Below are 24,631 nucleotides of genomic sequence, written 5' to 3' on the forward strand. Positions count from 1 at the left end.
AGAACTCCACATCAGGTGTTCTGAGGGGAAGACAACATGGCTGTTGACTGCAGAAATGCCCGCCCTCCCCCCCGCCCCCCCACTTTCCAGGGAAGGACTGCCCAAGGCCTGGGCATGGAGATGCATTTGCAGTGTGTTTTGTCTGCCCTCACAGCCTTGTGTCCTGGGCCCACTGGACAGTGTCCCCAGAGGACGAGTTCTGGGCAGCAGGGGCAATCAAGTCACTTACTCTTTAAGGCTGGGGCTGTTCAGAAGACAGGGATCCTTAGAGATCTGGTAACCCCGCCCCCTGCCCTGGAGTGGCAGCGATCATGGCAAAACTGGGGCTCTGTCAGGGGAATCACAAACCAATTGCAGCAGACTCACTGTATATGATCCACAGGGCAAGGGGCTCCTCCGGGACAGCAGAGGTGTTGCTAAGAGAATGTGTGGACACAGAGCTCAGCTGGCCAAAGAGTGGGCAGTAAATGAATACGCTGCTTATTTGGACTCTAGAATAGTAAGTTGTAATAACGATAACTGATGAAACTCTTCTTGTCTCAGAGACTTCAGAAGCCCCAAGACAGCACACTCACAGCTTAGTGAGGGGTAAGCCTGACATGCAGGACTTACAAAGAGAGGCAGGAAAAACTGCTTTATGGCTCTTAACCTCTTCACCTGTGATAAAGCGATTTTTGGGGAGAGAAATATCTTTTAATACCAGCTAACCTTTGTCCATGTACCAGGCGTGGTACTGTGTGCTTTACATCTTTAACCCAAGTAATTCTCACAACATTATGAACTAGTAGATACTATTATTATTGTTCTAATTATTATTCTTATTTCCTTTTCGGTGATAGAGAAACCTAAGCTAAGGAGATACAATAACTTGTTTTCATGTCTCAGATGTGCTTGTGAGTCTTAAATGAGTGTACAAAGCACCTGGCAGGGCAGGACCCGATAGAGGGTTCTTGTTGTTCTGCAGGAAGCAGGTGGGCGTGAACGTGAGCTCTCTTTTCTTTTTTTTTTTAACCCTGCAATTAAATTCTCTTTCCAAGCACAATGCAAGCACCCAGAAGCACAAGAGCTAACCAGTAATAGATAAATTGGATGGCATTGCTGACAGGCAGTAAGGGCTAGGGGGAGAATTATATAGGGCGGCCATGAAGACCCAATGAGACATTTTGTAAATTGGAGGAAACACTTCTCAAATTGGAGGCTGATGCTTTCAACCACCTTAGAGAGTTTCCGATGGGTGGAAAATGGCTTTAGTTGGAGGCAGCGTTATTTGGGTTGAATTTGATTCCACACAAAAATGACACAGTCTCCATCCTAAGTGAGTTTACAGTTTAAGGAGGGGAAAAGGACTATTTTAGCACGTGTGTGTGCACATGTGCACACGAGCATGTGTGTGTGTGTGTGTGTAAGGATGATTTGAAAGGAATGACTACGAAGCCTGCAGTGACTATGCAAAATGAACGGCTGTCTCCCCTGGAGATAAGAGAAGCTTAGGGGAGATGATATTCCAAGAAGTGGGAAGAGCATATGGAAAGATGTGAACTGTCCTGGGGTTGCTGGTTCAATGACCATTAACCTAATATACCAAACCCTTCTAGCTTCTGTAGTGGGATCACTTCCACTTGGATACCCCATCTTCTGCTTTATGTGGAAGGAGTTGATGGGCAATGGAGGTGGGGTCTGAAACGAAGGAATGACCAACCTGGCTGAACACAGGAAGCATCAGCAGAAGGTACATCTATTCCCCACCGCCAGGGAGGACTCTGCCCCTGAGGCTGGCCAGGGACTGAGCTTGTGGGAGGTAAGGCTGAGTGACATTTCAGATCTGGCTTTACCGGGGAGTGACTTTCAATGGGACTTTTGAAACTGAAACACATCTGAAATGTACAGTAGCCACTGTTGACCATGAATGAAAGGGGAGGAGCCTACTACATGTCATGTAGGGGTTGGGGGTTTTCAATACTTTCTTATCCTAATACTCTCAATGACTTGGTGAGTTATCTGTTCTTAGCTCCATTTCTCAGATTATTGGTAAGAGGCAGATTTAAATATCAAATCTGGGTCTGTCTAATGTCATTGTCTATGCCTCATATACTTATCCTCTTTCTTTCTTTCCAGTACGTTTCACACTAGTTACAGATGTCTCTGAAGGTTGTGGGGGTGGAGTAACAGAATGGGCTTAGTTACCCAAGCCATAATTCCCCCAAGTTAGGCTTGGAGCTCTCCCCAGGCTAGGTCTTTTTATGCTTCAGGTCTGCTGCTGATTAGGTGAATGGGGCTTGGAAAGCACCCCTTCTCCGATGTGGAGGGAGTAATCCAAATCCTAATGAAATAAGGAAAATATATGTCACTGTATTTAAAGCTGACATTAAAATCTCTCTTAGGAATGAAACTCTTAGTTTGGAATATACCATGACACATTCTCGGGGGTGGAAAGTGAGACTGCCTAGGGACATGTGAACGAAGGAAACTACTCTTTGAGAGGCAAGGGGAAGATTTGCCTGTTACTGTATATAGGAAGTGTATTAGAGTTCTCCAAGAAACAGTACCAGTAGGATATTTATATATACACACACACATGTAGATAGATATAAGAGATTTACTGGGCACTTTTGGTGGGACAAGTGCTATGCTAGCACTTTCCAAGCATAACTCATTTATTTACTATAAAGTGGTCATTTTTTGGTCTCCATTTTATAAGTGTTAAGTCATTTATTCAATTTCTTGGCAAGTTAGTGGAGAACCATGCCTGGTCTCAGTTCTATCTGATTCTCAAACCCCTGCCCTTAACCTCAGAAATTCTTTCCCGTCACAAGCCTCAGGGAATGAAATGATCTAAAAAACTGAGTTCATTCATTCATTGATTTGTTTGTCCATTCAACATCAACTCAGTACCTACTGTGTGCTAAGTATATTGCTAAGAGTCAAGACTAGGAAGTTGAACATGGCATGGTCCCTGCCATTCAGAGAGCTCTTTATCTAGGCTACCACCTAGGCTCTCCAGGTGCAAACAGATGTCATAAAAGAGAATGATGGGCTATGATAAGGGTCTTAACAGGGTGTTATGGGAATACTGAGAGTGAACAGTTCTGCCTGGGTGGGAGTAAGAATATTAGAGCCAAGAAAGGGGGAAGCATTTGAGCTGAGCCTTAAATAATAATTGAGAATTCTTGAGATGAAAAACTAAAGATATCTAAAATTTAGCACAATTTGTCCAAAACACACTTCTCCAGGGTTTGCCAACTCAGTGGATGGTATCAACAACAATCTCACTTTTCAAGCCCAAAACCTAAGAGTTTTGCTTTACACATCCCACTCCATTATCTCCACAGCTAGCCCATCACCAAATTCTGTTAAATATTCCTCCTAAAAATCTTTTGAATACATCTACTTATCTCCAGAGGCATAACTACCGTACTAGTGTAATCTATCATCACCATTTCTCAACAGTATCTTGGCAATTGACTTCTTTTTTTAATAAATTTATTTATTTATTTATTGGCTGCTTTGGGTCTTTGTTACTGCACGTGGACTTTTCTTTAGTTGCGACGGGTGGAGGCTACTCTGTTGCAGTGCATGGGCTTCTCATTGCAGTGGCTTCTCGTTGCGGAGCACTGGTTCTAAGTGCATGGGCTTCAGTATTTGCAGCACACAGGCTCAGTAGTTGTGGTTCACAGGCTTAGTTGCTCCGTGGCATGTGGGATCTTCCCAGGCCAGGGATCAAATCCGTCTCCCCTGCATTGGCAGGTGGATTCTTAACCACTGTGCTACCAGGGAAGTGCTGGCAATAGACTTCTAACTGGTCTTCCCATATTCATTCTTTTTAGCCTCCCTTTCTCTGCAAAGATCAGTCTATTAACTCATTAGGATCATATTTCCCTAATACGCTATTTATAACATGAACTTTAAAGTCTTTACTAAATCCAACATTTGGGTTTTTCTTGGAGTCTGTTTCTACTAAGTGTTTTTTCTCGCTTAGGGATTAGATTTTTCTGTTCCTATGTCTAGTAATTTTTTCTTGTATTCTGGACAACATGAATGATGCATCATGGAGATTCTAGATTCTGTTCTCTTCCTCTGAAAAATGTTCAGCTTTGTTCCAGCAAACTGTTCAATCTGGAGCATCATCTTTCTGGCAGATCATCTTGAACTCTGAGAGGCTTCATTTATGTGGGAAAACATTCAGAAGTCTTTCTGAAACCTTGAAAATGTTACTAAAAGTAATTAAAGTATGTGGGCCGAGCGACTGGTTGCAGAATGTCCTGCTTGAGCAGCAGAGGAACTAAGGGTGCTGGGCGTGGAGACCATGGGGGCATAGGCTACCATGGAAACAGAAAATTGACCCTCTCTGGGGGCGAGCCCCTTTCTCACTTGCACACCTCATATCACCCTGTTTGGCCCTGGAGGATGGCTGGTTAGCCAGAGATGGGTAAGATTCTTCAGGGGAGGAACAACCTAAGACAGGCACAGTCGCAGAGGGACCAACAGGGGTGGGGCACAGACCCTTAATCCTTCTGAGAGAGGTCTCCTACCCCCAGGGCTGCTTTGCTCTCCATGCCCAGCTCAAATCCACACCCTGCTCAAATCCACACTCTGCTCAAATGGACCCAGGAGGCAAACAAAGATCATTGCCCCCAGTCATGTGAACCTTTGTTTGTTTACTTCAAAGATAACCTTGTTTGTGGGACTAAACTGGGAGTGTTAGACCCTTAGGCTATGCCAAGAACTCAATAAAAGCAATGTGGGATCAATTAGCGAGGCTCTTGATCCTAGAGGTCTTGAGTCCCCTGGTCCCATCTTTCTCTTAAATCTGTGTCTGTGTTTTCTTTAAGCTTGGGGCACCCGTCACTCACCTCTAGTCGCTGAGCTGGTCTCGGCACGTTTAATGCTTTTTGTGGGGTGAGGGGCATTTTGTGAAAGGTCAAGGTGTTTTCTAAGCTCCCATAATTTCACAGGAATCAAATTGCAGAAACCCCTGTGGGTCTTGTTGAAGCTTGTTTTTAGGCTTTATTGAAACAGGTCTTGAATAATAGTCCTCACTCTAAGGCCAGGGTCACAAAACTTTTTCTTAAGGGTCAGATAAATATTTTGGGCTTGCGGGCCATATGGTCTCTGTAGCAAATAAACAAATGGGCATGGATGTATTGCAATAAAACATTATTTACAAACATAGGTGGCTATGCTTATAAATTATATATTATAGGAGCCATAATTTGCTGACCCCTGCTATAGGACATGTTCTTACTCCTAAGGCATGGCCTTTCTGTTGTCCTAACTGGATCTCCAGGTGTTGACAAGGTCTCTACTCTCTGGAATTCCAACACCTCCTAGAACTGCTCAACCTCCTGTATTTTCACTACACTCTCAACCTGGTAGCAGCACTCCTGGTAAGCTTTATGTAGTCTTGCCCTAGGCATGTGTATCCCAGACCTCCCACCACATAGAGTTCTGGGGACCCCTCTGCACAGCTCTCCCCTCTGTGGTGGCTTGCCCCACAGTTTCCTGTAACTTCAATCAGATCCCTATCTCCTGAGGTCAGTGAAAGTATCATGCTCTGTATGGGCTCCAACTCCCTACATCACAGTTAGAAAATTGTCCCTAGATGGAGAACTGGAGACAATGAGATCTCAACTCACGATTTTCTCTTTTTTCAGGGGTCATGATCCTGTGTCGCCCATTGCCACTGCCGGAAAGCAGCTTGCTTACGTATTCAGTCCAGTTTTATAGTTATTTATGGCAGAGGGCTAGTCCAGTGCCAATTTTTCCATCATGGTCAAAAAAGCACACTCACACCTGTCCTCGTCAATCTATTCCCCACTCTGCTGTCAAAAATGCTCCTTCCCATCTAATCATCTAATCATATCCAGTGCCCTTCCTTAAATGGTTCAATGATTTTTATTGTTCTTAAGATAACATCTAAGGAACAGAATTTGGTTTTGCCCATCAGTGATTCCCAACACTCAGCCTGGCACCTTCCCTAGGATAGGTATGTCATCAATATTTTTGATCCAATGAATGAATGAATGAGAAATGATATTTTGGGAGAGAGAATAACACAAACAAAGGCAAGAGAACATAAGACAGCATGGAAACTAGTGAATCCTTCAGTAAAATTCCAACTCAGGATGCTGACTATAAATAACTCAAATGGCTTCATGTGCAGAAAATATGACAGCTGAAGATCATAGTCCTAGATGGCCATTTTTCAATTACCAAAGACCTTAAACCATTTCCTCAGCATGAAGCTCTTAAGATGAATAGACCTGTCTAGGCAAGGCAAAGAAAGCTTTCCTTGGGCTTGAGGTGGCTGTGCTCACAGACAGACAGGTGGACATGTGTGCAGGCAGAAGGAATCATCAATTTGCTAAAAATAAAACCTGAACCCATTTTTCACAGAAACCCTCAAAGAAAAGAAAACAGATCGATCACAAGCACACCATTTGTGTAATGTTGACGTCCTTTTCACATCAGAGAAAGTGAAATCACCTCGGAGACCAAGTTCTTTTTCAGACAGTAGAGGAAGTGACTAAGGGAAACCATGACTTTGGAACCAAGTAAGGCCCCAAAGGACTTCTGAGTTGATTAAATACATTTGACAGCAAATTTTAGATACAAAAAAATTAGCATTTGTGATATTCAGGGAAGGGGAAAACTAGGGCTTGGGCACAAATGTCCCCAAGACCTTGGGAAGGTAGAGTGCCAAGAAGTTTAGAGGAAAGAGAGGTGTGAGTCTGTGGCTCGAGACGCTGGAAGAAAGAACTCAAAGGGGATCAGAGGTTGTCTATAATGCAGTTTTAACTGTGCCCTAGCAAGTACTCCCAAGGAGAAAAAAGCAATGGATGTCACATAGGAACGAGAGAGGCTGCCAGGAGTTCCCTATGGAGGGCAGAAGAAGGGAACGGAAATTCACATTCATCGAGCCCCTTTGGGGTAAGGACACACTGCCTGGGGCTTTACATGAGTTATCTTGTGTTGTCCTCATCAGAATAACCCTATAACATAGGTCCTATTATTTCTATTTTAGAAGTGAAGAAACTGAGGCTTAGATAAGTGAAAATATCTATCTCAAGTCACAGAACTAATATACAGAAGAATTGTAATTTGGACCTGATTTGTAATTCCTAAGCCCAGTGGTCCCTCCCAAACACCAGATCATCTCCCTGGTCTGCTGCTTTTGTATGTGGTAGTTGACACACATCAGAGGGTCGTCAACATTTTCAGGGGTCAAGCCTTGCTGCTTCCAGGGTTGTAGGATATTGAATACAGTGCTATGGATGAGAGAGCACTTAATAATGATGGGTGTCATTTCAGAAATGAATTTACTAAAAATCACTCATTTACTGATAATAATCCTTTCCACTTCCCTACCCTTGAGTATCAAGATTAGAATGTATGTATGTGCGCATATATGTTACGGCCAAAGATCTACTTCTGACTGCAGCAGGAGGTCCTGAAGGAATAAGCACACAACCATGCACATCTATGTGTGCTTGGCTTGTCACACTTGGGTTTTAAAAACCAGTGAAAGAGAGGCTTTGGTCTAACACAGAACTGATAGCACTTCAAAGTGCTTACTAAGCTTAGTTCCCAACCGTGTGATGCAACATTTATAAAACGCATTCCTACCTGTAGCAAGACAAGCCCACTTTTCATTTGCCAAGGGTCGTCATCAAGGCAAACACTTAGCTTTAATGATCAGCCATGGAAACAGAAGACTAAACAGAAACAAAACGTAGGAACCCATGGGCTCTTCTTCCACTCTCTGCATCATTTGGGGCGCCACTACTTGCCACAACACCGTCCACTGTCTTGTACGCGCTGGTGTTTTTATTCAGGAAGACTTAGGGTTGGGAGCGGAACATATGCTGGTGAGTGTGCGTGTGTGTTTAGAGAGGGGAGTAGGCAGGAGCCTGGGGAAAACAAACATGTGCAAACGTGGCGGGGAGCAGAAAGCCCAGCAGGGATTGCTGGTTTCCTAGCAATCGATGACCAATCTCCCTCTGGGACTATTCCCAGAAGTACAGATCATTTTAGAAATAGATGCAGGTCTTGGTTGAGTTACTGACATTCCTTGACCCAGGTCTGTGTGCACACGTGGTCCCCCAGTAAGATCGTAGAATCTTGGATCTGAATTTAGAGTCACATTCCTGGGACTCCTTTTAGAAGTTTGCTTCTTGTTTGCCAGACTCTGGGTTTTATCGCAGGGCAGCTGTTCCAACCCAGGGTGTTTAAGCGATCTTTTTCTAGGGAATCAAAGAGGGGTGGTTGTTATTCTCAGGAGAATCAGAACCATTCTCTAAGTACTCAGCTCCCTTTGTGCAACCCTTCCAACTTGCCTGGGCCAAACGCCCTCCCCATCTTTCTTTGCACTCCCAAATTTGAACTGCTCTTAGAGCACATTTTTTTCCCTAGACAGCCATCTTTGCACATATGCTATCTTCTCCAATAGAGTTCTTGGTTGCATCTTATTTATCTGTCACCTTGCAGTGCCCAGCACAGACCTAGTTTATAGGAGGTGCTTATTTTTTTTAAAATAAATTTACTTACTTATTTATTGGCTGCATTGGGTTTTCATTGCTGCACACGGACTTTCCCTAGTTGGGGCAAGCAGGGGCTACTCCTTATCGTGGTGCATAGGCTCCTCATTGCAGTGGCTTCTCTTGTTGGGGAGCACGGGCTCTAGGAGCACAGGCTTCAGTAGTTGCAGCACATGGGCTCAATAGTTGTGGCGCATGGGCTTAGTTGCTCCACGACATGTGGGATCTTCCTGGCGCAAGGATTGGACCCATGTCCCCTGCATTGGCAGGCGGATTCTTAACCACTGTGCAACCTAGGAAGTCCAGGAATGCTTATTAATTGACTGAACACATACACAGAGTCCCAGAGATTTCCCATCTTCCCTCAAGTTGCCCTGTCTTCCCTGACCAGGAAGAAAGCAGACAGAAGGACCACTGTCCAGGACTGCTGATACCACTGCTGTGTTAGCATAGAAACTGGAATGCTACTGTCCTGGAGGGTCACCGCCAACCAGGAGACGGCAGCCTCACCCTGTCAGGGTGGGTCTTGCCTGGAAGAAGACATGTTTCCTGGTACCAACTGCCTGGGGGAAGAGGAGTTTCTCAGACCAGATCTGGCATTTGTGAACCTTGGGCGTCACCTCCAGGAATGGGGCTCTCTAAACTTGGCCTCTGGGGGGTTGAAATTTCATAAGGTGGCTCATGGGTGAGGCAGTGACATCTACTTGGGATTGATCCAGAAGTTGAGCGGTGGAGGTATCAGGCCTAGGAGCTGGGATGGGTGGTTGCCTCCAAGGGCATGTGGATCTCCTGCTGAGAGCAGAGGAGAAACTGAATGTTGGCCTCTTGGTTCATTCTCTGCCCTCACTCAGGTTTTAGTCAACTCCCTTGCATACTCTCACCCATCCCAGATGCTTTGTAGGGGACTGGTTTGTCTGAGACCAGGCTTGGGCCAGTGGGCTCTAGGAAGAGCTGTTACAGGGAGAGAGCAATGGTGATGGTAACTCTGGAGCCAAAGGAACTGCAACTGTGCAGCCAGCTGCCCCTCCCACCCAGGAAGCATAAACTCCCTGCTCAAAATGCTGCTTAAAACGATGAGGCTTCCCTGCTTCCCAGAATTCAGGTCTTGTGAGAAGCTGGAAGCTAGTGGTGCTTCCATTAGTACGGGATGAGAAGTGAAAGGGCATTTGCTCAGTATGTGCCCGGTATCAAGCATTTCACACACCTGTCTAATCGAATCCAACCAGTAGCTCTGTGACGTAGATAAACTCTATTTTTCTCATCTTATGCTGGGTGACACGGAAGCCTGAAAAGAAGTGCTCACAGGATAATTGTGCAGCAGAACTGGGAATTAGATCCAGGCTTCCACATTCCCAATCCTGGCTCCTTCCGATTCCGACATCCCAGGCATCTACAAAAACACACTTCCTAGCTCTCCCCCCAGTACATCCCCTTGGTGCTTTTCACTAAGTGCTGAAGGCAAGTTTTGACCTTTCCCTGCTCTTTATCAATATGCGTGCAGGACCCCCAAGACTGCTCCTGAGTGATTCTGGAGAGCCATGGGTTGAGTGAGAAAAAGCCCTTACAGAGATCTGATCCTGTAGCCACTGTTCCCAATCAAAGAACCAGTGAGGGCCCAAACTGGAAAGGAAATCAGAGACCGTCTAGTGGAACACCATTGCTTTTAACAGGGGGACACCAGGCCCATAGAGAAGGGTGACTGGTCCAAGGCCTTACCTGGTAAATGAGATGGGTAGGGCCTTGGACCCAGGATCTCCCATCCAAGCCATCTGTCTTAGCTCTTGGATGCTTTGGCCGGAGGGAACCTGAGGTTTTCTTCCATGGTCACCATTCCGAGAATGAAATCCTGCATGTAGCTGCAGACAGGTAGCCCTAATCCTGGCACCATAATATTCTTTAACAGATTAGACAGCGGAGGTCCAAATCAGGGCTGTAGAACTGATGCCAGAACCAGCAGCACCCAGCAGAAGGTCCTGCCTTACCCTGGGAGCTATGCTGCTCAGCCCCCGGACAGGCAAGGCCAGGAGATGTGTCCGCGGAAGCATCTCCCAGTCACTTGGACCTAAGCTGAACTGAATTATGCGCTGTGCTCCGAGACGCGTGAGTCGCTCCGCCTTGTCTCAGCCTGCCTTTTCCTCTCACTTTAAGGTGTCCCTATTGCCAAGTCAGCAGTCCAGTTCACTGAGATTTTTTGAAGACAGCCTCAGCATTAAGAAACTAAAATCTCCATTCAGGAGGCCTGCCCTGCTTCATTAATCCACTGGTCGGTTTGCAATGGATCAGGTTGAAGCTGGCTTCCGCACCGTCTCCAGGGTGTTTCTAGGATGCTGATTTAAGGAGATCGAGCCCTCAATCTCAGAGATAAAGACCTCTGCCAGCGGCACCAGCACAGTCCCTGGGTTGCTGGAAAGTCACAAAAAGTACAAAATCCTGCTTGGGTCTCCTTAATTTCTTTTCTTCGTTATTTGGTATCTTCCTGCAAATAGGAATAACCTAGGGTTGAGAAGGGCATTTATGTCTCTAAGGGGCAGAGGGAACCAGCACAGTCTACCATTCACACCTTGAGGTGCCAGCAAGCCACCCCCAGCCTCCGTCCCTGGCCTGATCTTCACTCGGAGTCTACAGGCACTGTCTGTGTGTTTGTCTGACTCTCTCCTTAATAATAACAAGCTTCCAAAAAAAAAAAAAAAACTATCAAGCTTCTCCACCATATGAGCCATCACCCTCCTCAGGCTGGGAACCTCTTCTGCCTCCATTATTTCGTGTGGGTGTGAGATGACTATAGAGTCAGAACAAATATTTGAATGCCCATTAACAGGTGGGCAAACTGAGATTCAGTGAGGACATAACAGGGGGTTGACACCAGCACTGAGGACTGCTGACCCCTGGGCAGAGAGAGAACTAGAGCCTGGGCCCTGGTGACGAGATGACGGCGGCTTGTCACTAAGCCTGGGCCCAGCTGAACTCTGGACTTCCTGTTGTGTGATCTCCAGAGGGTCCTGACTATTCATGCCAGTGGGGGGCTTCTTCTCTCTTGTAGCCAGGAGTGTCCTTACTCCTTACTGACTGGGGTCATCCTGCCCTCCCCCCTCCTACCTGTGGGTAAACTGAGGCTGTCCTCACTCAGGGCTCGCTTCCTTTGTGCCTCTTTGCCACTCAGCCAGGAGCCTTATAGGTTACACAAAAAGAGGAACTCGAAGTAGAGAATGCCTGGCAGCTCTGCCTAGCTCAGGACACATACTTGCGAGACTTGAAACAATTCCTATTTTGTGTTTAGTTTTAGGATTATTTGTGTTTGGGGCAGTACTATACTGGTCAGCCTTGGGGATGTGGTGGATCCCACTTTCCCTACTAAAGGAACTGCCCTGTCCGCGGTCCCTGCAGGGGGCCGGGAGGCCAAGCAGCCTTGTTCATGCCACGTGACCTTCTTTCCAACCAGGGCACAGCTAATTGAATCAGGCAGGAGCATCCGACTCAGGAAAGAAGCATCCTGGCTGCCAGCTGGCCTTTAAAGCGTGGTTTCTTTTAACAGAGAAAACAGGAGCCAATCAAATTTCTTTGTCAGAGGTGTTTGAACTAAAGACACAGAACGAAGTCATCAACCAGGAGAGGGACCGACATAAATAGACCTGGGAGGGGTTGCGGGCAGCTGGGAAATTACATGCGGCTTTGAGGCAAGGTTTGCAAACTGTTAAGATCCACCTTGAACCCCAAGTTCTTTCAGCTCTAGGCTCAGTGACCTCTCGCTCTCGGAGCTCCTCTACCTCTCCTCGCAATAATCTCCCATGATGTGAGATGCCTTCCTGCAGCTAGAGGTCTGGCCTGCATGTGCTGCACAGAGCCCTCCATGACCTGACTTGCTTAGCACCTCACTATGTTCTCACGGGCGCCCAAGAGCCTTATAACTGAGTTGCCTCCACTCCCATAGACGTGTTGCATTCTTCCACATCTTTTTGCCCTGGTTTGTGTATTCCCTCTACTTGGAACGTCCTGTTCTTCACTCATCTGGTCAGACCATATTCATCTTCCAGGACTCAATCCCAGCAAGCATGTGTACGCCTTCCGTGGTGTTTCTCTTGCATGCATTCATTCAAACATGATTTGTTTTGTACCCACCATGTGCACTACGTCATTCCTATGGGGAAAAACAAAATGTTGGATAAGGAGAGAGCAGTGGGGCTGGAAAGGTGGCTACTTCAGCAAGAACATCTGGGAAGGCATCTCTCAGCAGAGTCTGCGTGTGGTGAGAGAGTGACCTGATACGGGTCTAGGGAAGAGTGATTCTGGCAGAGGAAACGGCAAAGGCAAAACCCTGGGGGGTGGGAATGAGTCTGGTGGGGGAGAAAGCAAGTGTGGATGGAGGGTAGTGAATGAGGGCCAGGGCCATGGTTAAAAAATAGGCAGGGGTGAAATGATGCAGAGCTTGGTAGCCTTGGTGGACCACTGCAAAGAATCTAGATGTGGGTCTAAGCTTGACGCTCTAGTGGGGTGGGGTGGGGTACTGAGAAGAGTAGATGTCGTAATCTGATTTGCATTTTGAACAGGTTTATCTGGCTGCTGGGCTGTGAAAAGGAGAGCATGGAAATAACATTCCACGCAGAGACGATGGTGTCTAAGGAACGGCAGGACTGGGATTTCCTTTGGAGGAAGCGCCGATAGGACTTGTTGATAGATTGGATGCCAGGAGGAGGGGAGGGAAAGAGTGGAACAGAATTTCAGACTAGGGCCTGAGCAGTCTGGTGAATGGAAGCACCATTTACCTAGATGGAAACAAATGGATGAATGAGTTTGGGGGTGGAAATCAGGAGTTGGGCTTGGGACCTGACACTTATCAACCATATCGTAAGCCTTTGTTACAAATCTCAGACTCCTTGAGGGGAGGGTCTATGCATTTTGTCACCTCTGTCTCCCTCATTTTACTTAACCACAGGTTCTCACAAATAATAGATACTTCGTTGTTGATGAATGCTTTGATTTTCAGAGTCTTATTCCTGAAAATTGCAAATGGTACTCATATATCCTTCTTTTCATTAGCTTGCTTAATAACCACCAAGCCATTTCATTTTCATTTTGATGACTCTTCAGGTAGCAGTGACCATCACCCTTTGGTCCCCCCCCCCCCTTGCCCATTCCCTCCATCCATCCTTTCACGGTCAAACAAAATCCGAGTGGGTACCAGAGGAATCCTCAAGTTAAGACTCACTTCAGTAGGCTCTCTATTAACATGTCTTGGTCCAGGGAGGTGTTATGGACTGTTCCCACTGAGTTGTGCCAAATTGGCCACTCAGATACCAAGTACCTTCTATAATAATCCCAGTATTTGCCTAGAACTTTGTAGCTTACAAAGCATTTTTATATATCCTCTCATGGGCCTTGTGCAACCAACAGGGCAGGTCTCCAGATGTTAAATTCCCTATTTCACTTCAAGTTCTGTAACTTGTAACCAAGGGTCTTAACTAAGATTGTTCCCTCTGTCTGAAGTTTCCTTTGCCCTTCTTTTTGGCTTGGGAAACTTCCACTTAACCTTCCAGAATTATCTTAAATAATGACACCTTTCCCCAATGCTTAGGCAGAGTTAATCACTCATCCGTTCCTTCTCTGGGTTACTTGGGTCATGTGCCTACTTTTTTAGTTATTGTGCTATAATGGGTAGCTATAGATTACATAAAATGTATAGCACATGTATAAGGATCTGTCTTCCTAATAGATAACATTCTTCTCAGGGGGAAGGAATGTATCTCTTTCATCTTAGGGTTCCAATGCCTGATAGATTCTCCCACACATAAGTAGCAATCAATAAGTGAAGGACCGATTCTCCTTTCAGCCCCCTGTTCACCACCGGCTGCAGCTATGAAACATGGCAGTGGGTTCAAGATTAATAAAAATGAGGAAACTGAGGCTATGTAAAATTGATTTGTCCAAGATCCCAAAATCGGAGCCGTGTTGGATACCAGTGCAGAAGACCTTCAACCTTCAGGCTTAACTCTGCTCAGAGGCTGAGGCAGTCTTGGGACCTAAGGAGAATCGAGTTTCTTACTGGGAAATGCCCAGATTGTGGATTGGCCTGTAGTTTACAGTAATGACGGTTTTTGCAAACTCTCTGGGTATCATCGAGCTGACATCATGCAGAAAAGTAGCACTTGCAGCTTTATGTATGGAGAATTGACTGACAAGAAAACCATTGAGAAAGTCAGGCAAACTTTTGACAACTACAAGTCAAGCTGCTTCGAAGTTCTTTTGTACAAGAAAAACAGAACCCCTGTTTGGTTTTATATGCAAATTGCACCAATAAGAAATGAACATGAAAAGGTGGTTTTGTTCCTATGCACTTTCAAGGATATTACGTTATTCAAACAGCCAATAGAAGATGATTCAACAAAAGGTTGGACGAAATTTGCCCAATTGACCCGGGCTTTGACAAATAGTCGAAGTGTTTTGCAACAGCTCACGCCAATGAATAAAACAGAGGTGGTCCACAAACATTCAAGACTAGCTGAAGTTCTTCAGCTGGGATCAGATATCCTTCCTCAGTATAAGCAAGAAGCGCCAAAGACGCCACCACACATTATTTTACACTATTGTGCTTTTAAAACAACTTGGGATTGGGTGATTTTAATTCTTACCTTCTACACCGCCATTGTGGTTCCTTACAATGTTTCCTTCAAAACAAAGCAGAACAACATAGCCTGGCTGGTGCTGGACAGTGTGGTGGACGTTATTTTTCTGGTTGACGTTGTTTTAAATTTTCACACAACCTTTGTGGGACCTGGTGGAGAGGTCATTTCTGACCCCAAGTTGATAAGGATGAACTATCTGAAAACTTGGTTTGTGATTGATCTATTGTCTTGTTTACCTTATGACATCATCAATGCCTTTGAAAATGTAGATGAGGGAATCAGCAGTCTCTTCAGTTCTTTAAAAGTGGTGCGTCTCTTGCGACTGGGCCGTGTGGCCAGGAAATTGGACCATTACCTGGAGTACGGAGCAGCGGTCCTCGTGCTCCTGGTGTGTGTTTGGACTAGTTGCTCACTGGCTGGCCTGCATATGGTACAGCATGGGGGACTATGAGGTCATCGATGAAGTCACAAACACCATCCAAATAGACAGTTGGCTCTCCCAGCTGGCCTTGAGCATTGGGACTCCGTATTGATACAATACCAGTGCAGGGATATGGGAAGGAGGACCCAGCAAGGATTCACTGTATGTGTCCTCTCTCTACTTTACCATGACAAGCCTTACAACCATAGGATTTGGAAACGAGGCTCCTACCACAGATGTGGAAAAGATGTTTTCGGTGGCCATGATGATGGTTGGCTCTCTTCTTTATGCAACTATTTTTGGAAATGTTACCACAATTTTCCAGCAAATGTATGCCAATACCAACCGGTACCATGAGATGCTGAACAATGTACGGGACTTTCTGAAACTCTATCAGGTCCCCAAAGGCCTTAGTGAACGAGTCATGGATTACATTGTCTCAACATGGTCCATGTCAAAAGGCATTGACACAGAAAAGGTCCTCTCCGTCTGTCCCAAGGATATGAGAGCTGGTATCTGTGTTCATCTAAACCGGAAGGTTTTTAATGAGCATCCTGCCTTTCGATTGGCCAGCAATGGGTGTCTGCGCGCCTTGGCAGTAGAGTTCCAGACTATTCACTGTGCTCCTGGGGACCTCATTTACCATGCTGGAGAAAGTGTGGATGCCCTCTGCTTTGTGGTGTCAGGATCCTTGGAAGTCATCCAGGATGATGAGGTGGTGGCTATTTTAGGGAAAGGGGATGTATTTGGAGACATCTTCTGGAAGGAAACCACCCTTGCTCGTGCTTGTGCCAATGTCCGAGCACTGACATACTGTGACCTCCACATCATCAAGCGAGAAGCCTTGCTTAAAGTCCTGGACTTTTATACAGCTTTTGCAAACTCGTTCTCAAGGAATCTCACTCTTACTTGCAATCTAAGGGAACGGGTATGTTGTCTGGATCCACTTCTACTTATTAGCATCTAGAGGGTTAATACCTTCAACCCTATTAGTTGAGGAGTGGTAAAGTGATGTTGTTTTGTAGTAGTATATTCCCATCAATGTAAAGTGACATAATTTTTCCCCTTTCTTTATATTTTGTTTATTTTTTAAAGAAAGGATAAAAACCTTGGGTGCATGGGTAAAGATCTGAAGCTTTATCATTTAAGTGCAAAATGAAAAACAGAATTGAGGAGAAACAAACTGTTCTATAATATAATTAGTTAATTCTTGGAGTTTATAATATTGTCGTAAAATAAATATCAGTGTCCCTTAAAAAAAAAAAATAAGTGAAGGACCACATGGACATTTTTAAAGCTAGAGGTCATAAAGTCGGGGACTGTGCATATTTTGCTAAGGAATATGGACCTCAGCCTGTAGGCATAAAAGATCCAAGGGAAGCTTGATTTATATCACAAAAGGCAAATGGCAGCCTCATTTCATAGAATTTATTTCCCTAAAAGCTGATGAGGTCTAATTTATGTCTTCCCTTGAAGGCTGGGTTATGGACTGTTCAACTGACTCCTTCTCTCTAACAAGGGCTTCCAAGAGGATGGGATGGTGGGGATGCTATCAGTTATAACAGCTTGTTTGTTTGCCTCTCCAGGGAACTTCAGGAAATTTCTTTCCAGCTCATCAAACTTTCATTGAGCATTTACTGTGTGCCTGGCATTGTGCTCAACCCTGTAACAATATGGCAAGGTGGTTAGGAGCGCCCTTTGCCAAAGACATGTACAAACAAGTGTGACATGTCTTGTTTCCCCATCTTGCAGCCTTCATCCACACCATTGCGATCTGCTCCCAGAAGAGCTAGAGCCTGGCTGTGATCAATGAGCTCCTGTCACCTTCATGACACATTCTCCTGAACCATTTCACCAGCACTCAGGTGAGCCCACAGCACTGGGCTGATGGGATGGCCCCCAGGGAGTGGGGCAGGGGAGGGCAGCGGCATTGATGGATGTAAGTGTCAAAGCTACTCACCAGGAGACTTAATTGACTTCCTCAGGCTCTTCTCTCTGCCGCATAGTCAGCCATTCATCCATCTTCCCATGTGTCTATCCATGCATGCATCCATTCATTTAGCCATTCATGTACTCAATTGGATCTGTATCTTTAAAGTGCATATCTGTATGTCTTCATTGTTACGTATTCAACTATCCATCCATTCATGCACCTATCAATCCACTTATTCTTTCATCCATATCTTTATGTTTAAAGCATGCAACTGCCTGTCCCAACTGATGTGTATTCATCCCTCCATCCACCCATCCAACCATCCATTCATCCATCCATCCATCCATTCATCCACCCATCCATCCATCCATCCATCCATGCCCTGATTCATTTAATCTTTATTTTTAAAGTACATATCATTTCTTTGCTCAAAAACTCTGAGTGGCTTTCATGTGCCGCAACCCAGAAGCAAAGTTGCCTCTCTTAGCATTTACAGTTAGCCCTTATTTTCTGCTCACAACTATATGAGCTCTTCCTTAGCCAACATCTTCCCCTGGCAAGCTGGATCTTGCCTCCTCTCCTTCTCTCCCACCAGCTTCTTTTTTCCTAAATGTTCCACCATTATTCCCATCCACTTCTTTGTTGCAGTCTAACTCTTCATTCACTCATATCTTCACCCCTTTAGCCTCCTGAAGCCTGTCCACCTTATTCTTGCACTCTTTGTCTCCTGGGTGATCCATCCCTTCTCCGAACTGATGCTCCCAACATCTGACCCACTCTTTGGGTACTTGGCTCTTGTGTCCTTGTATTGATCTTGTAGGACATGTGATCTGTTTCCTGAGAGACCTAACTTTGCTCAGTGCTACTGAAGACTAATTCCTTTGCCTCTATCCTACCCAGGCCTAAGCCCATCAGGACTCAGAGAGAGGAGTCAGGAATGAGTCTTGCTGCTTCAAGCCTTGTGCCCACTGTTCCAGGCCTGTGTCCTGGACACCTGCAAGGCTCTGACCTGAAGCCTCCATTCTCAGACCACCAGTGCATACAAGGAGAGTTTAGGGTGGGGCTCATTCAGAAGCCTGCTTGGCTTTGACACCTGTGTCACTCTTCTGGGCCCCAGCATTGGAACGGAACCTGTCTCTCTTACTCCAAATCTGATGAGCACTTTCTGTGAACTGACTGCTCCTAGAGAATCATGCCACTGCTGCACATGTGTCTTTGAATGTTACCATCAGTGTTAGTTACTTACTGCCACATAACCACTTCGAAACTTACTGTTTCTCATCATTCTATGGGCTGGTTGGGTGGTTCTTCTGCTGGTCTTGTCCAGCTTAATGTAGGTGACTAAGTCCGTGTCAGGGCACCTGGGATGGCTCTGCACTTGTGTCTGGGGCCTCAGCTGGGTGACTGGAGTGGCATCTCATCCTCCATGTTGCCCTTCTCTCTCCACTGTGGCTGCTTATCCTTGAGGAGGACAGACTGGGTTTCTTCAGAACGTAGCAGTCTCAAGGTTCCAGCAGTGTGTAAACAGGAGCTGCCGGTCTTCTCCAAGCCTTGGGTCTGGAACTCACCCAGTGCCTCTTCTGCCACATGCTATTGGTCAAAGCAAGTCATGAGGCCAGCCCAGATTCAAGGGGTGGGAAAAGAAATTCCACTTCTTGATGGGAGAAGCTCTAAAACATTGGGCCAGGTTTTTCTATCTATGCATCTCACCTACCGTGTTCAACCCACGAACCTGGTCTTCCCTGGGTAGTACACTGTTCCAATAAGCCTGAGTGCCCCTCTTTTGGAGGTGGTTTACAGCACCTCAGGGTCATCCCTCCAGCTGGACCATCCAGAGCATCTTCTCGTTATGATATTCCCGACTAGAGTGTATGGTCCAGGAGGGCAGGGATGGTGTTGGGGCCCCAGTCCCTCTCTACATACTCTCTTACTGCAGTTTTCTAGCAGTTAGCACTATCTAAACTCTGCCTTTTGTTGTTGTTTTGTTTACTTGTGCATTGTTTTTCTCTTCCATCCCAATGAGACCTGCACGTAGGGACTTTGCTTTCTCACTGAAAAATGACCAGTCCCTGGGCATACTTATTACCTAGTAGGTGCTCAGTAAATATTTGTTGAATGAATGAAAGCCTCCTAAAGACTGTGGTCAGGCCTTAAACCCATCCATAGCCCCTTTCCCAGCTCCTGTCAGTAGAAGATGCCCACACACATCTGTCCTTTGAGGATAATTCATGAATTTATCATACAGAGTGTGAAATGTTTTGAAGGTTGCAGAGAATCTCTTTATCCCCATTTTATAAATGCTTTTAAGAGTCTTCTACATGTCCTGAGAGGGTTCTGATCCTTGAAAATGAATAATTTCTTTGGCAGGACAAAATTTGAACATCTGGAAGACAAGAGGATGTTGTCTGTTTTGTTCAAATTCCTTCATATGAACGTAGCCATTCAGATGTGTGCTGGGTGGACATAAAAAATAAAAAGCAAAAACCTCAGATCTTGAAGGTGACCATGGGAATGACCTTGGATCCTATATCTTAGTTCTTCCAGAGAGATAAATTTGCTTTCCGAGTCTGAAACTGAGGACTTCCCAAAACACACAGATACCAGTCTTCAGAGGGGCCAGATAAGTCATCATGAAGGTGAAGTATGGGCTTCATGGCACGTATTTTCATGGAAAAGCCAGGATCACAAAAGGGATTTGGAGTAAGAAGGTTAGCAGATTCTCCCCCTCAACACCCCTCTCTCGGATACGTGCTCCACCCTGGGTTAAATGAGGCCACTAGATTATTTATGAGATCCTGCTATTTTCTGTGGCATTTCATTTGATTTTATATTATAAATATACAAAAGATACAGAGCATAAGAGAACAAACACCCACCACCCAGCCTAGGAAATGAGACATGATAAATATAACAGAAGCCCTCCGTGACTCTCCTAGATGGTACTCCCCGCCTACCTTCCTTCCCCAGTCATAAGCACCATCCTGAAACGGATATTGATAGATGTCGTGCTAGATTTCATGTTCATAGTACATGTGCGATGGTAAACATCAGCTTCATCAATAGTTTGGCTTGCTGGTTTTAAAGCTTTACATAAGCATAAATACTGTCTTCAGGATCCATTGTAACTTTTCCTGTCCTCGTTTTGTTGGTACACTGTTTATTTCATCATCTCTCCCCCTTTGATGGACTGCTGTTTCTAAGCTTTCACTACTAGAATGCTGTCATTAACTTTTTTTTTAATAAATTTATTTATTTATTGGCTGCATTGGGTCTTCGTTGCCGCACACGGGCTTTCTCTATTTGCAGCGAGCAGGGCTATTCTTCACTGTGGTGCATAGGCTCCTCATTGCAGTGGCTTCTCTTGTTGCGGAGCATGGGCTCTGGGCACTTGGGCTTCAGAAGTTGTAGCACATGGGCTCAATAGCTGTGGCACACGGGCTTAGTTGCTCCGTGGCATGTGGGATCTTCCCGGCCCAGGGTTCAAGCCCGTGTCCCCTGTATTGGCAGGCGGATTCTTAACCACTGCGCCACCTAGGAAGCCCGCCATTAACTTTCTTGTTCACACTTTTCCCCCTGCACCTGGAGCAGGAGTTCTCCAGGGTGGAATTGCTCCCTTTGGTTTTGATTATTTTCAATGTAATCAGACATTGCCAAATTGTTCTCCAAAGTGGTTGTACCTGCATTAGCCATGAGTTCCCATTGCTCTACAGCCCAACCAGCACTTGGTACACTCAGACTTCATGATTCTTCTTCACTCGATGCTGGAAAGCGGTGCCTTATTTTTGCTTTAAATTGCATTCTTTCCCCTGACAACGAGTAAGGAAGGGTGTAGTGTCATGCTTATTGACCATTTGTGTTTCTACTTCTTTATCTTACCTCTCCAGATCCTTTGTCCATTTTCCTATTGAATTGTTGATCTTTTTTCATGTTGATTGATAGCAGGGTTTCTTAACAGCAGCACTATTGACATTTTGGACCAGATGATTCTTTCTTGTCAGGGACTGTTTGGTATTTCAGGATCTTTAGCAACCTCCCTGGCCTCTTCTTTGCCAACAGCAAATCCTCCGCTTGCACCCCAGTTGTGGCAAGTATGTCTCCAGGCATTCCCAAGCCACCCTCAGTTGAGAGTCACTAATTTACAGGAATACTTTATTTTTCATGGATATTAATCTATTGTCAGTTACACAGATTGTATATATCTTCACAAAGATCTTCTGGGATGGTCAATAGATCCGGTTCTTCTCTATTTCAGAAGCTTTGCTTTGGAGGAAGGAAGAAAGAACAGTCTATGTATTGTGTCCAGACTGCTAGTTTGGGTGCTGTCCCTTCTCATCTTTGTTTCAGATTTACAAGGTATGTGTTAATATGTCTATTTCATAGATGAGGAAACTAGTAGTTTGTCCAAGGGCACTTGGCCAATAGGAAATGGAAACAGGCTGCTTCGGTAGAGTACAAAGAATGTGGATTTTAGTCCTAGTTCTGTCGGTGGTTGGCTATGTGACCAGGCATTTCCTCCATGCATGTCAATTTTCTCATAGGATGGAAAAGAGGCTGCACACAGACCTCAGTATGCCAGCCCATTCTACCAACAGAGCATCACGGTTGAGAGCAGAATCTGAAGGCAGGGTGGCCATGGTTGGGACCTGGCTTTTCCACTACCTAGCGGGTCATTTATCACTGTTCCCTTCTATACCTCAAGATGGAGATTCAGATAGCGCCAAACCCCCAGAGCTTTTGTGAGGATTAAATGAGATAATTCACATAAAGTACACAACACAGGAAAAGTTCCACAAGTGCCATAGGATGTCATTGTAATTCTACAAATAGGTAGATTGGGAAATAGTCTGGATTGGGAAGCCCTGAGAAATGCACATTATGGTATTAAAAAAACAATATTTCACTACCTTTAGATACAAATAATAATACTCAGGAAGTGTTTTTGTCAGGAGGCAACCCTCCTAATTGAAAGGTGAAGAAGGAAGCTTGACGATAAGCTTATAATTTGTATCATGATGGCACTTTGAAAAGGGATTCAAGCCTACCTTGGCTTGTCCTCTGTCCTAAGAGAATCTCACATCTCCTCTCTCATCTGCTGGCAGCACTTGGCAGCTGGGCAGAGCTAACTGCAAAAATTCTATAAAAATAAATTTAACCCAGGGGCTCCCAGGGATCACAGGGTCTGAATGGGGCTCTAAATTCACACCTGCCTTGCTTTTTTCCATAAAAGCTGTATTTCAAATGAAGGAGTCAAGCTGCTCTGGGCTCTGTAGACTCATGGGGAGAGGGGCAGGCCACCAGTAAGCAGGGTCCCCCTTCAAAGAGGGAGGCAAGGGGCTCTTTAAACATGCATGCCAAGAGAGTAGGGGCTGCCACACTAATGGCTCTGCAGACTCAGAGAGGGACTGCCTGCCAAGTGAGCCAGTAATTAGTTGTTAGCACATGGAAATAAAAGCCGATTTAGAAACAGAGCCCATCATTTATTTATAGCAATCCGGCGTGAGTATGTTTTCAAAAACACACACACACAAAAAAAAAACCCAAAAAAACCGGGACATAGTTCCTGGTCAAAACCAAACCATCCAAGGAGCTCCAAACTCACCTCCTCACTCACTTGGCTTCTCTCTCACCTCCTCCTAGGAGTCCACCTAGACTGACCTGGCCGGGGCCCACACCCTTCAACTTTCAGGCTCCCTTCAACTTTGAGGCTCTCATTCTGCCCCAAGCTGTGGTGCATGCCAGGTCACCACTGGATCATGTTCTCTGATCCCTTGCATGTGTACCTCTGTGTGTCTTTGGTGAATGGAAAGAGGCCAGGCTTTAGAGAGAACCCTGCTCAAATCCCGGTTCTAGCACTTTACAGCTCTGCAGCCTCAGGCAAGCCACTGTCCATACCTAGGCTTGTTGTAAATATACGTATTAAGTGTACTGAGCTATATGGAGCCCACGGTACGTGCCCAGCATAGAGTGGGCACCCTTATTCCTTCCTGGGCAAGGTTTGCATCTTTCATTTCTTTTTCTTCTTAATTTCTGGCAGAAAAAGCAGGATGGCACAGGGCGTGTAGGCTCTGGAGCCAGACTGCCTCACTTTGAATCCTACTGTACTTCCATCCAGCTGGGTGACTTTGGGTAACTTATGTAAGCTTATGGTGCCTCAATTTCTTCAACTAGAAAATGGGAACAATAATGGTCCCTATATCACAGAATGCTCTTGAGGGTTAAGTGAGCCCTCGATAAGAAGTCAGTGCGTTCCAGTGTTCTTGGTACTAGCAGCAGTGACATGGTGGGTGGGGGAGGGGTGTTTATTACTCACTATCCATAAGCACCATCCCCAGAGCTGCTGAGAAGGGAGGGAGCCCTTGCTTTTTGAGTTTGACAGACTCAAGCTGGGATTACATCAATTCCACCAGTGTGGCCCTGGGGAAGGTATCAACCTCTCTGGGCATCAGTTTCCTTCTCTATAAAACAGGGTGAATAATAGCACCTATATCCCCAACAACCTGAATGATCCTGGAAGCAGATTTTCCCCCCAGAGACTCCAGGTAAGAGGCCAGGCCAGCTGATGCTTTGACTTCAGACTTGTGAAACTCTAAACAAAGAGCCCAGACAAGGCCACTCGGGCTTCTGACCTACAGAACTGGGAGCTAATAAGTGGGTGTAGCTTTAAGCACTGAGTTTGTTTTAATTTGTGACAACAGAAGACTAACACAATTTACAAAATAGAAGACTGCCACCTAGAGGAGGGGTATCAATAGATCGTGAGCTCCTGTAGGGTAGAAACTGGGTGTTACTTATTTGCAACCCACAGAACCTGGTATATAGTAGATGCTCAATAAATAGTTATAGACAAATGAATTAATGGATACTTTTTTAAAAAATGAGCAAAAGATCCAGACTCAGTCTATGAATAAGTAACTTTCCAAAAAGCTACAGGTTCTGAGATATGCACAGCCAAGAGGAAGGAGAGCTGAGAAGTGAGTGCATAAGAGCAAGCATGTTGTCTGCCACTTGTGGTTTACTCTCAGCTTAGTCTGCCAGCTGTGTGACCTTGAGCAAGTTACTTAACCTCTCTGTGCCTTGGTTTTCCTATCTGCAAATGAAGATAATAATAGTAACAGCCTCATAAGTT

At 45.4% G+C, this 24,631-nt stretch overlaps 2 protein-coding genes across 2 annotated transcripts in view; one reads left to right on the plus strand and one right to left on the minus strand.

Moving 5' to 3' along the window:
- The window catches only part of ASIC2 (acid sensing ion channel subunit 2), a 1,082,326-nt gene that overhangs the window by 529,116 nt on the left and 528,579 nt on the right, over positions 1–24,631 (minus strand). The window lies entirely within an intron of this gene.
- On the plus strand, positions 14,562–18,518 carry LOC130840230 (potassium voltage-gated channel subfamily H member 5-like). The gene is given in 3 exon segments (XM_057715534.1): positions 14,562–15,538; positions 15,540–16,500; positions 18,483–18,518. Coding segments are annotated over 3 exon segments (1,878 nt in total). The 5' UTR covers positions 14,562–14,657.

This window comes from Hippopotamus amphibius, chromosome 17, assembly GCF_030028045.1.
Source record: "Hippopotamus amphibius kiboko isolate mHipAmp2 chromosome 17, mHipAmp2.hap2, whole genome shotgun sequence".
NCBI lineage: Eukaryota > Metazoa > Chordata > Mammalia > Artiodactyla > Hippopotamidae > Hippopotamus > Hippopotamus amphibius.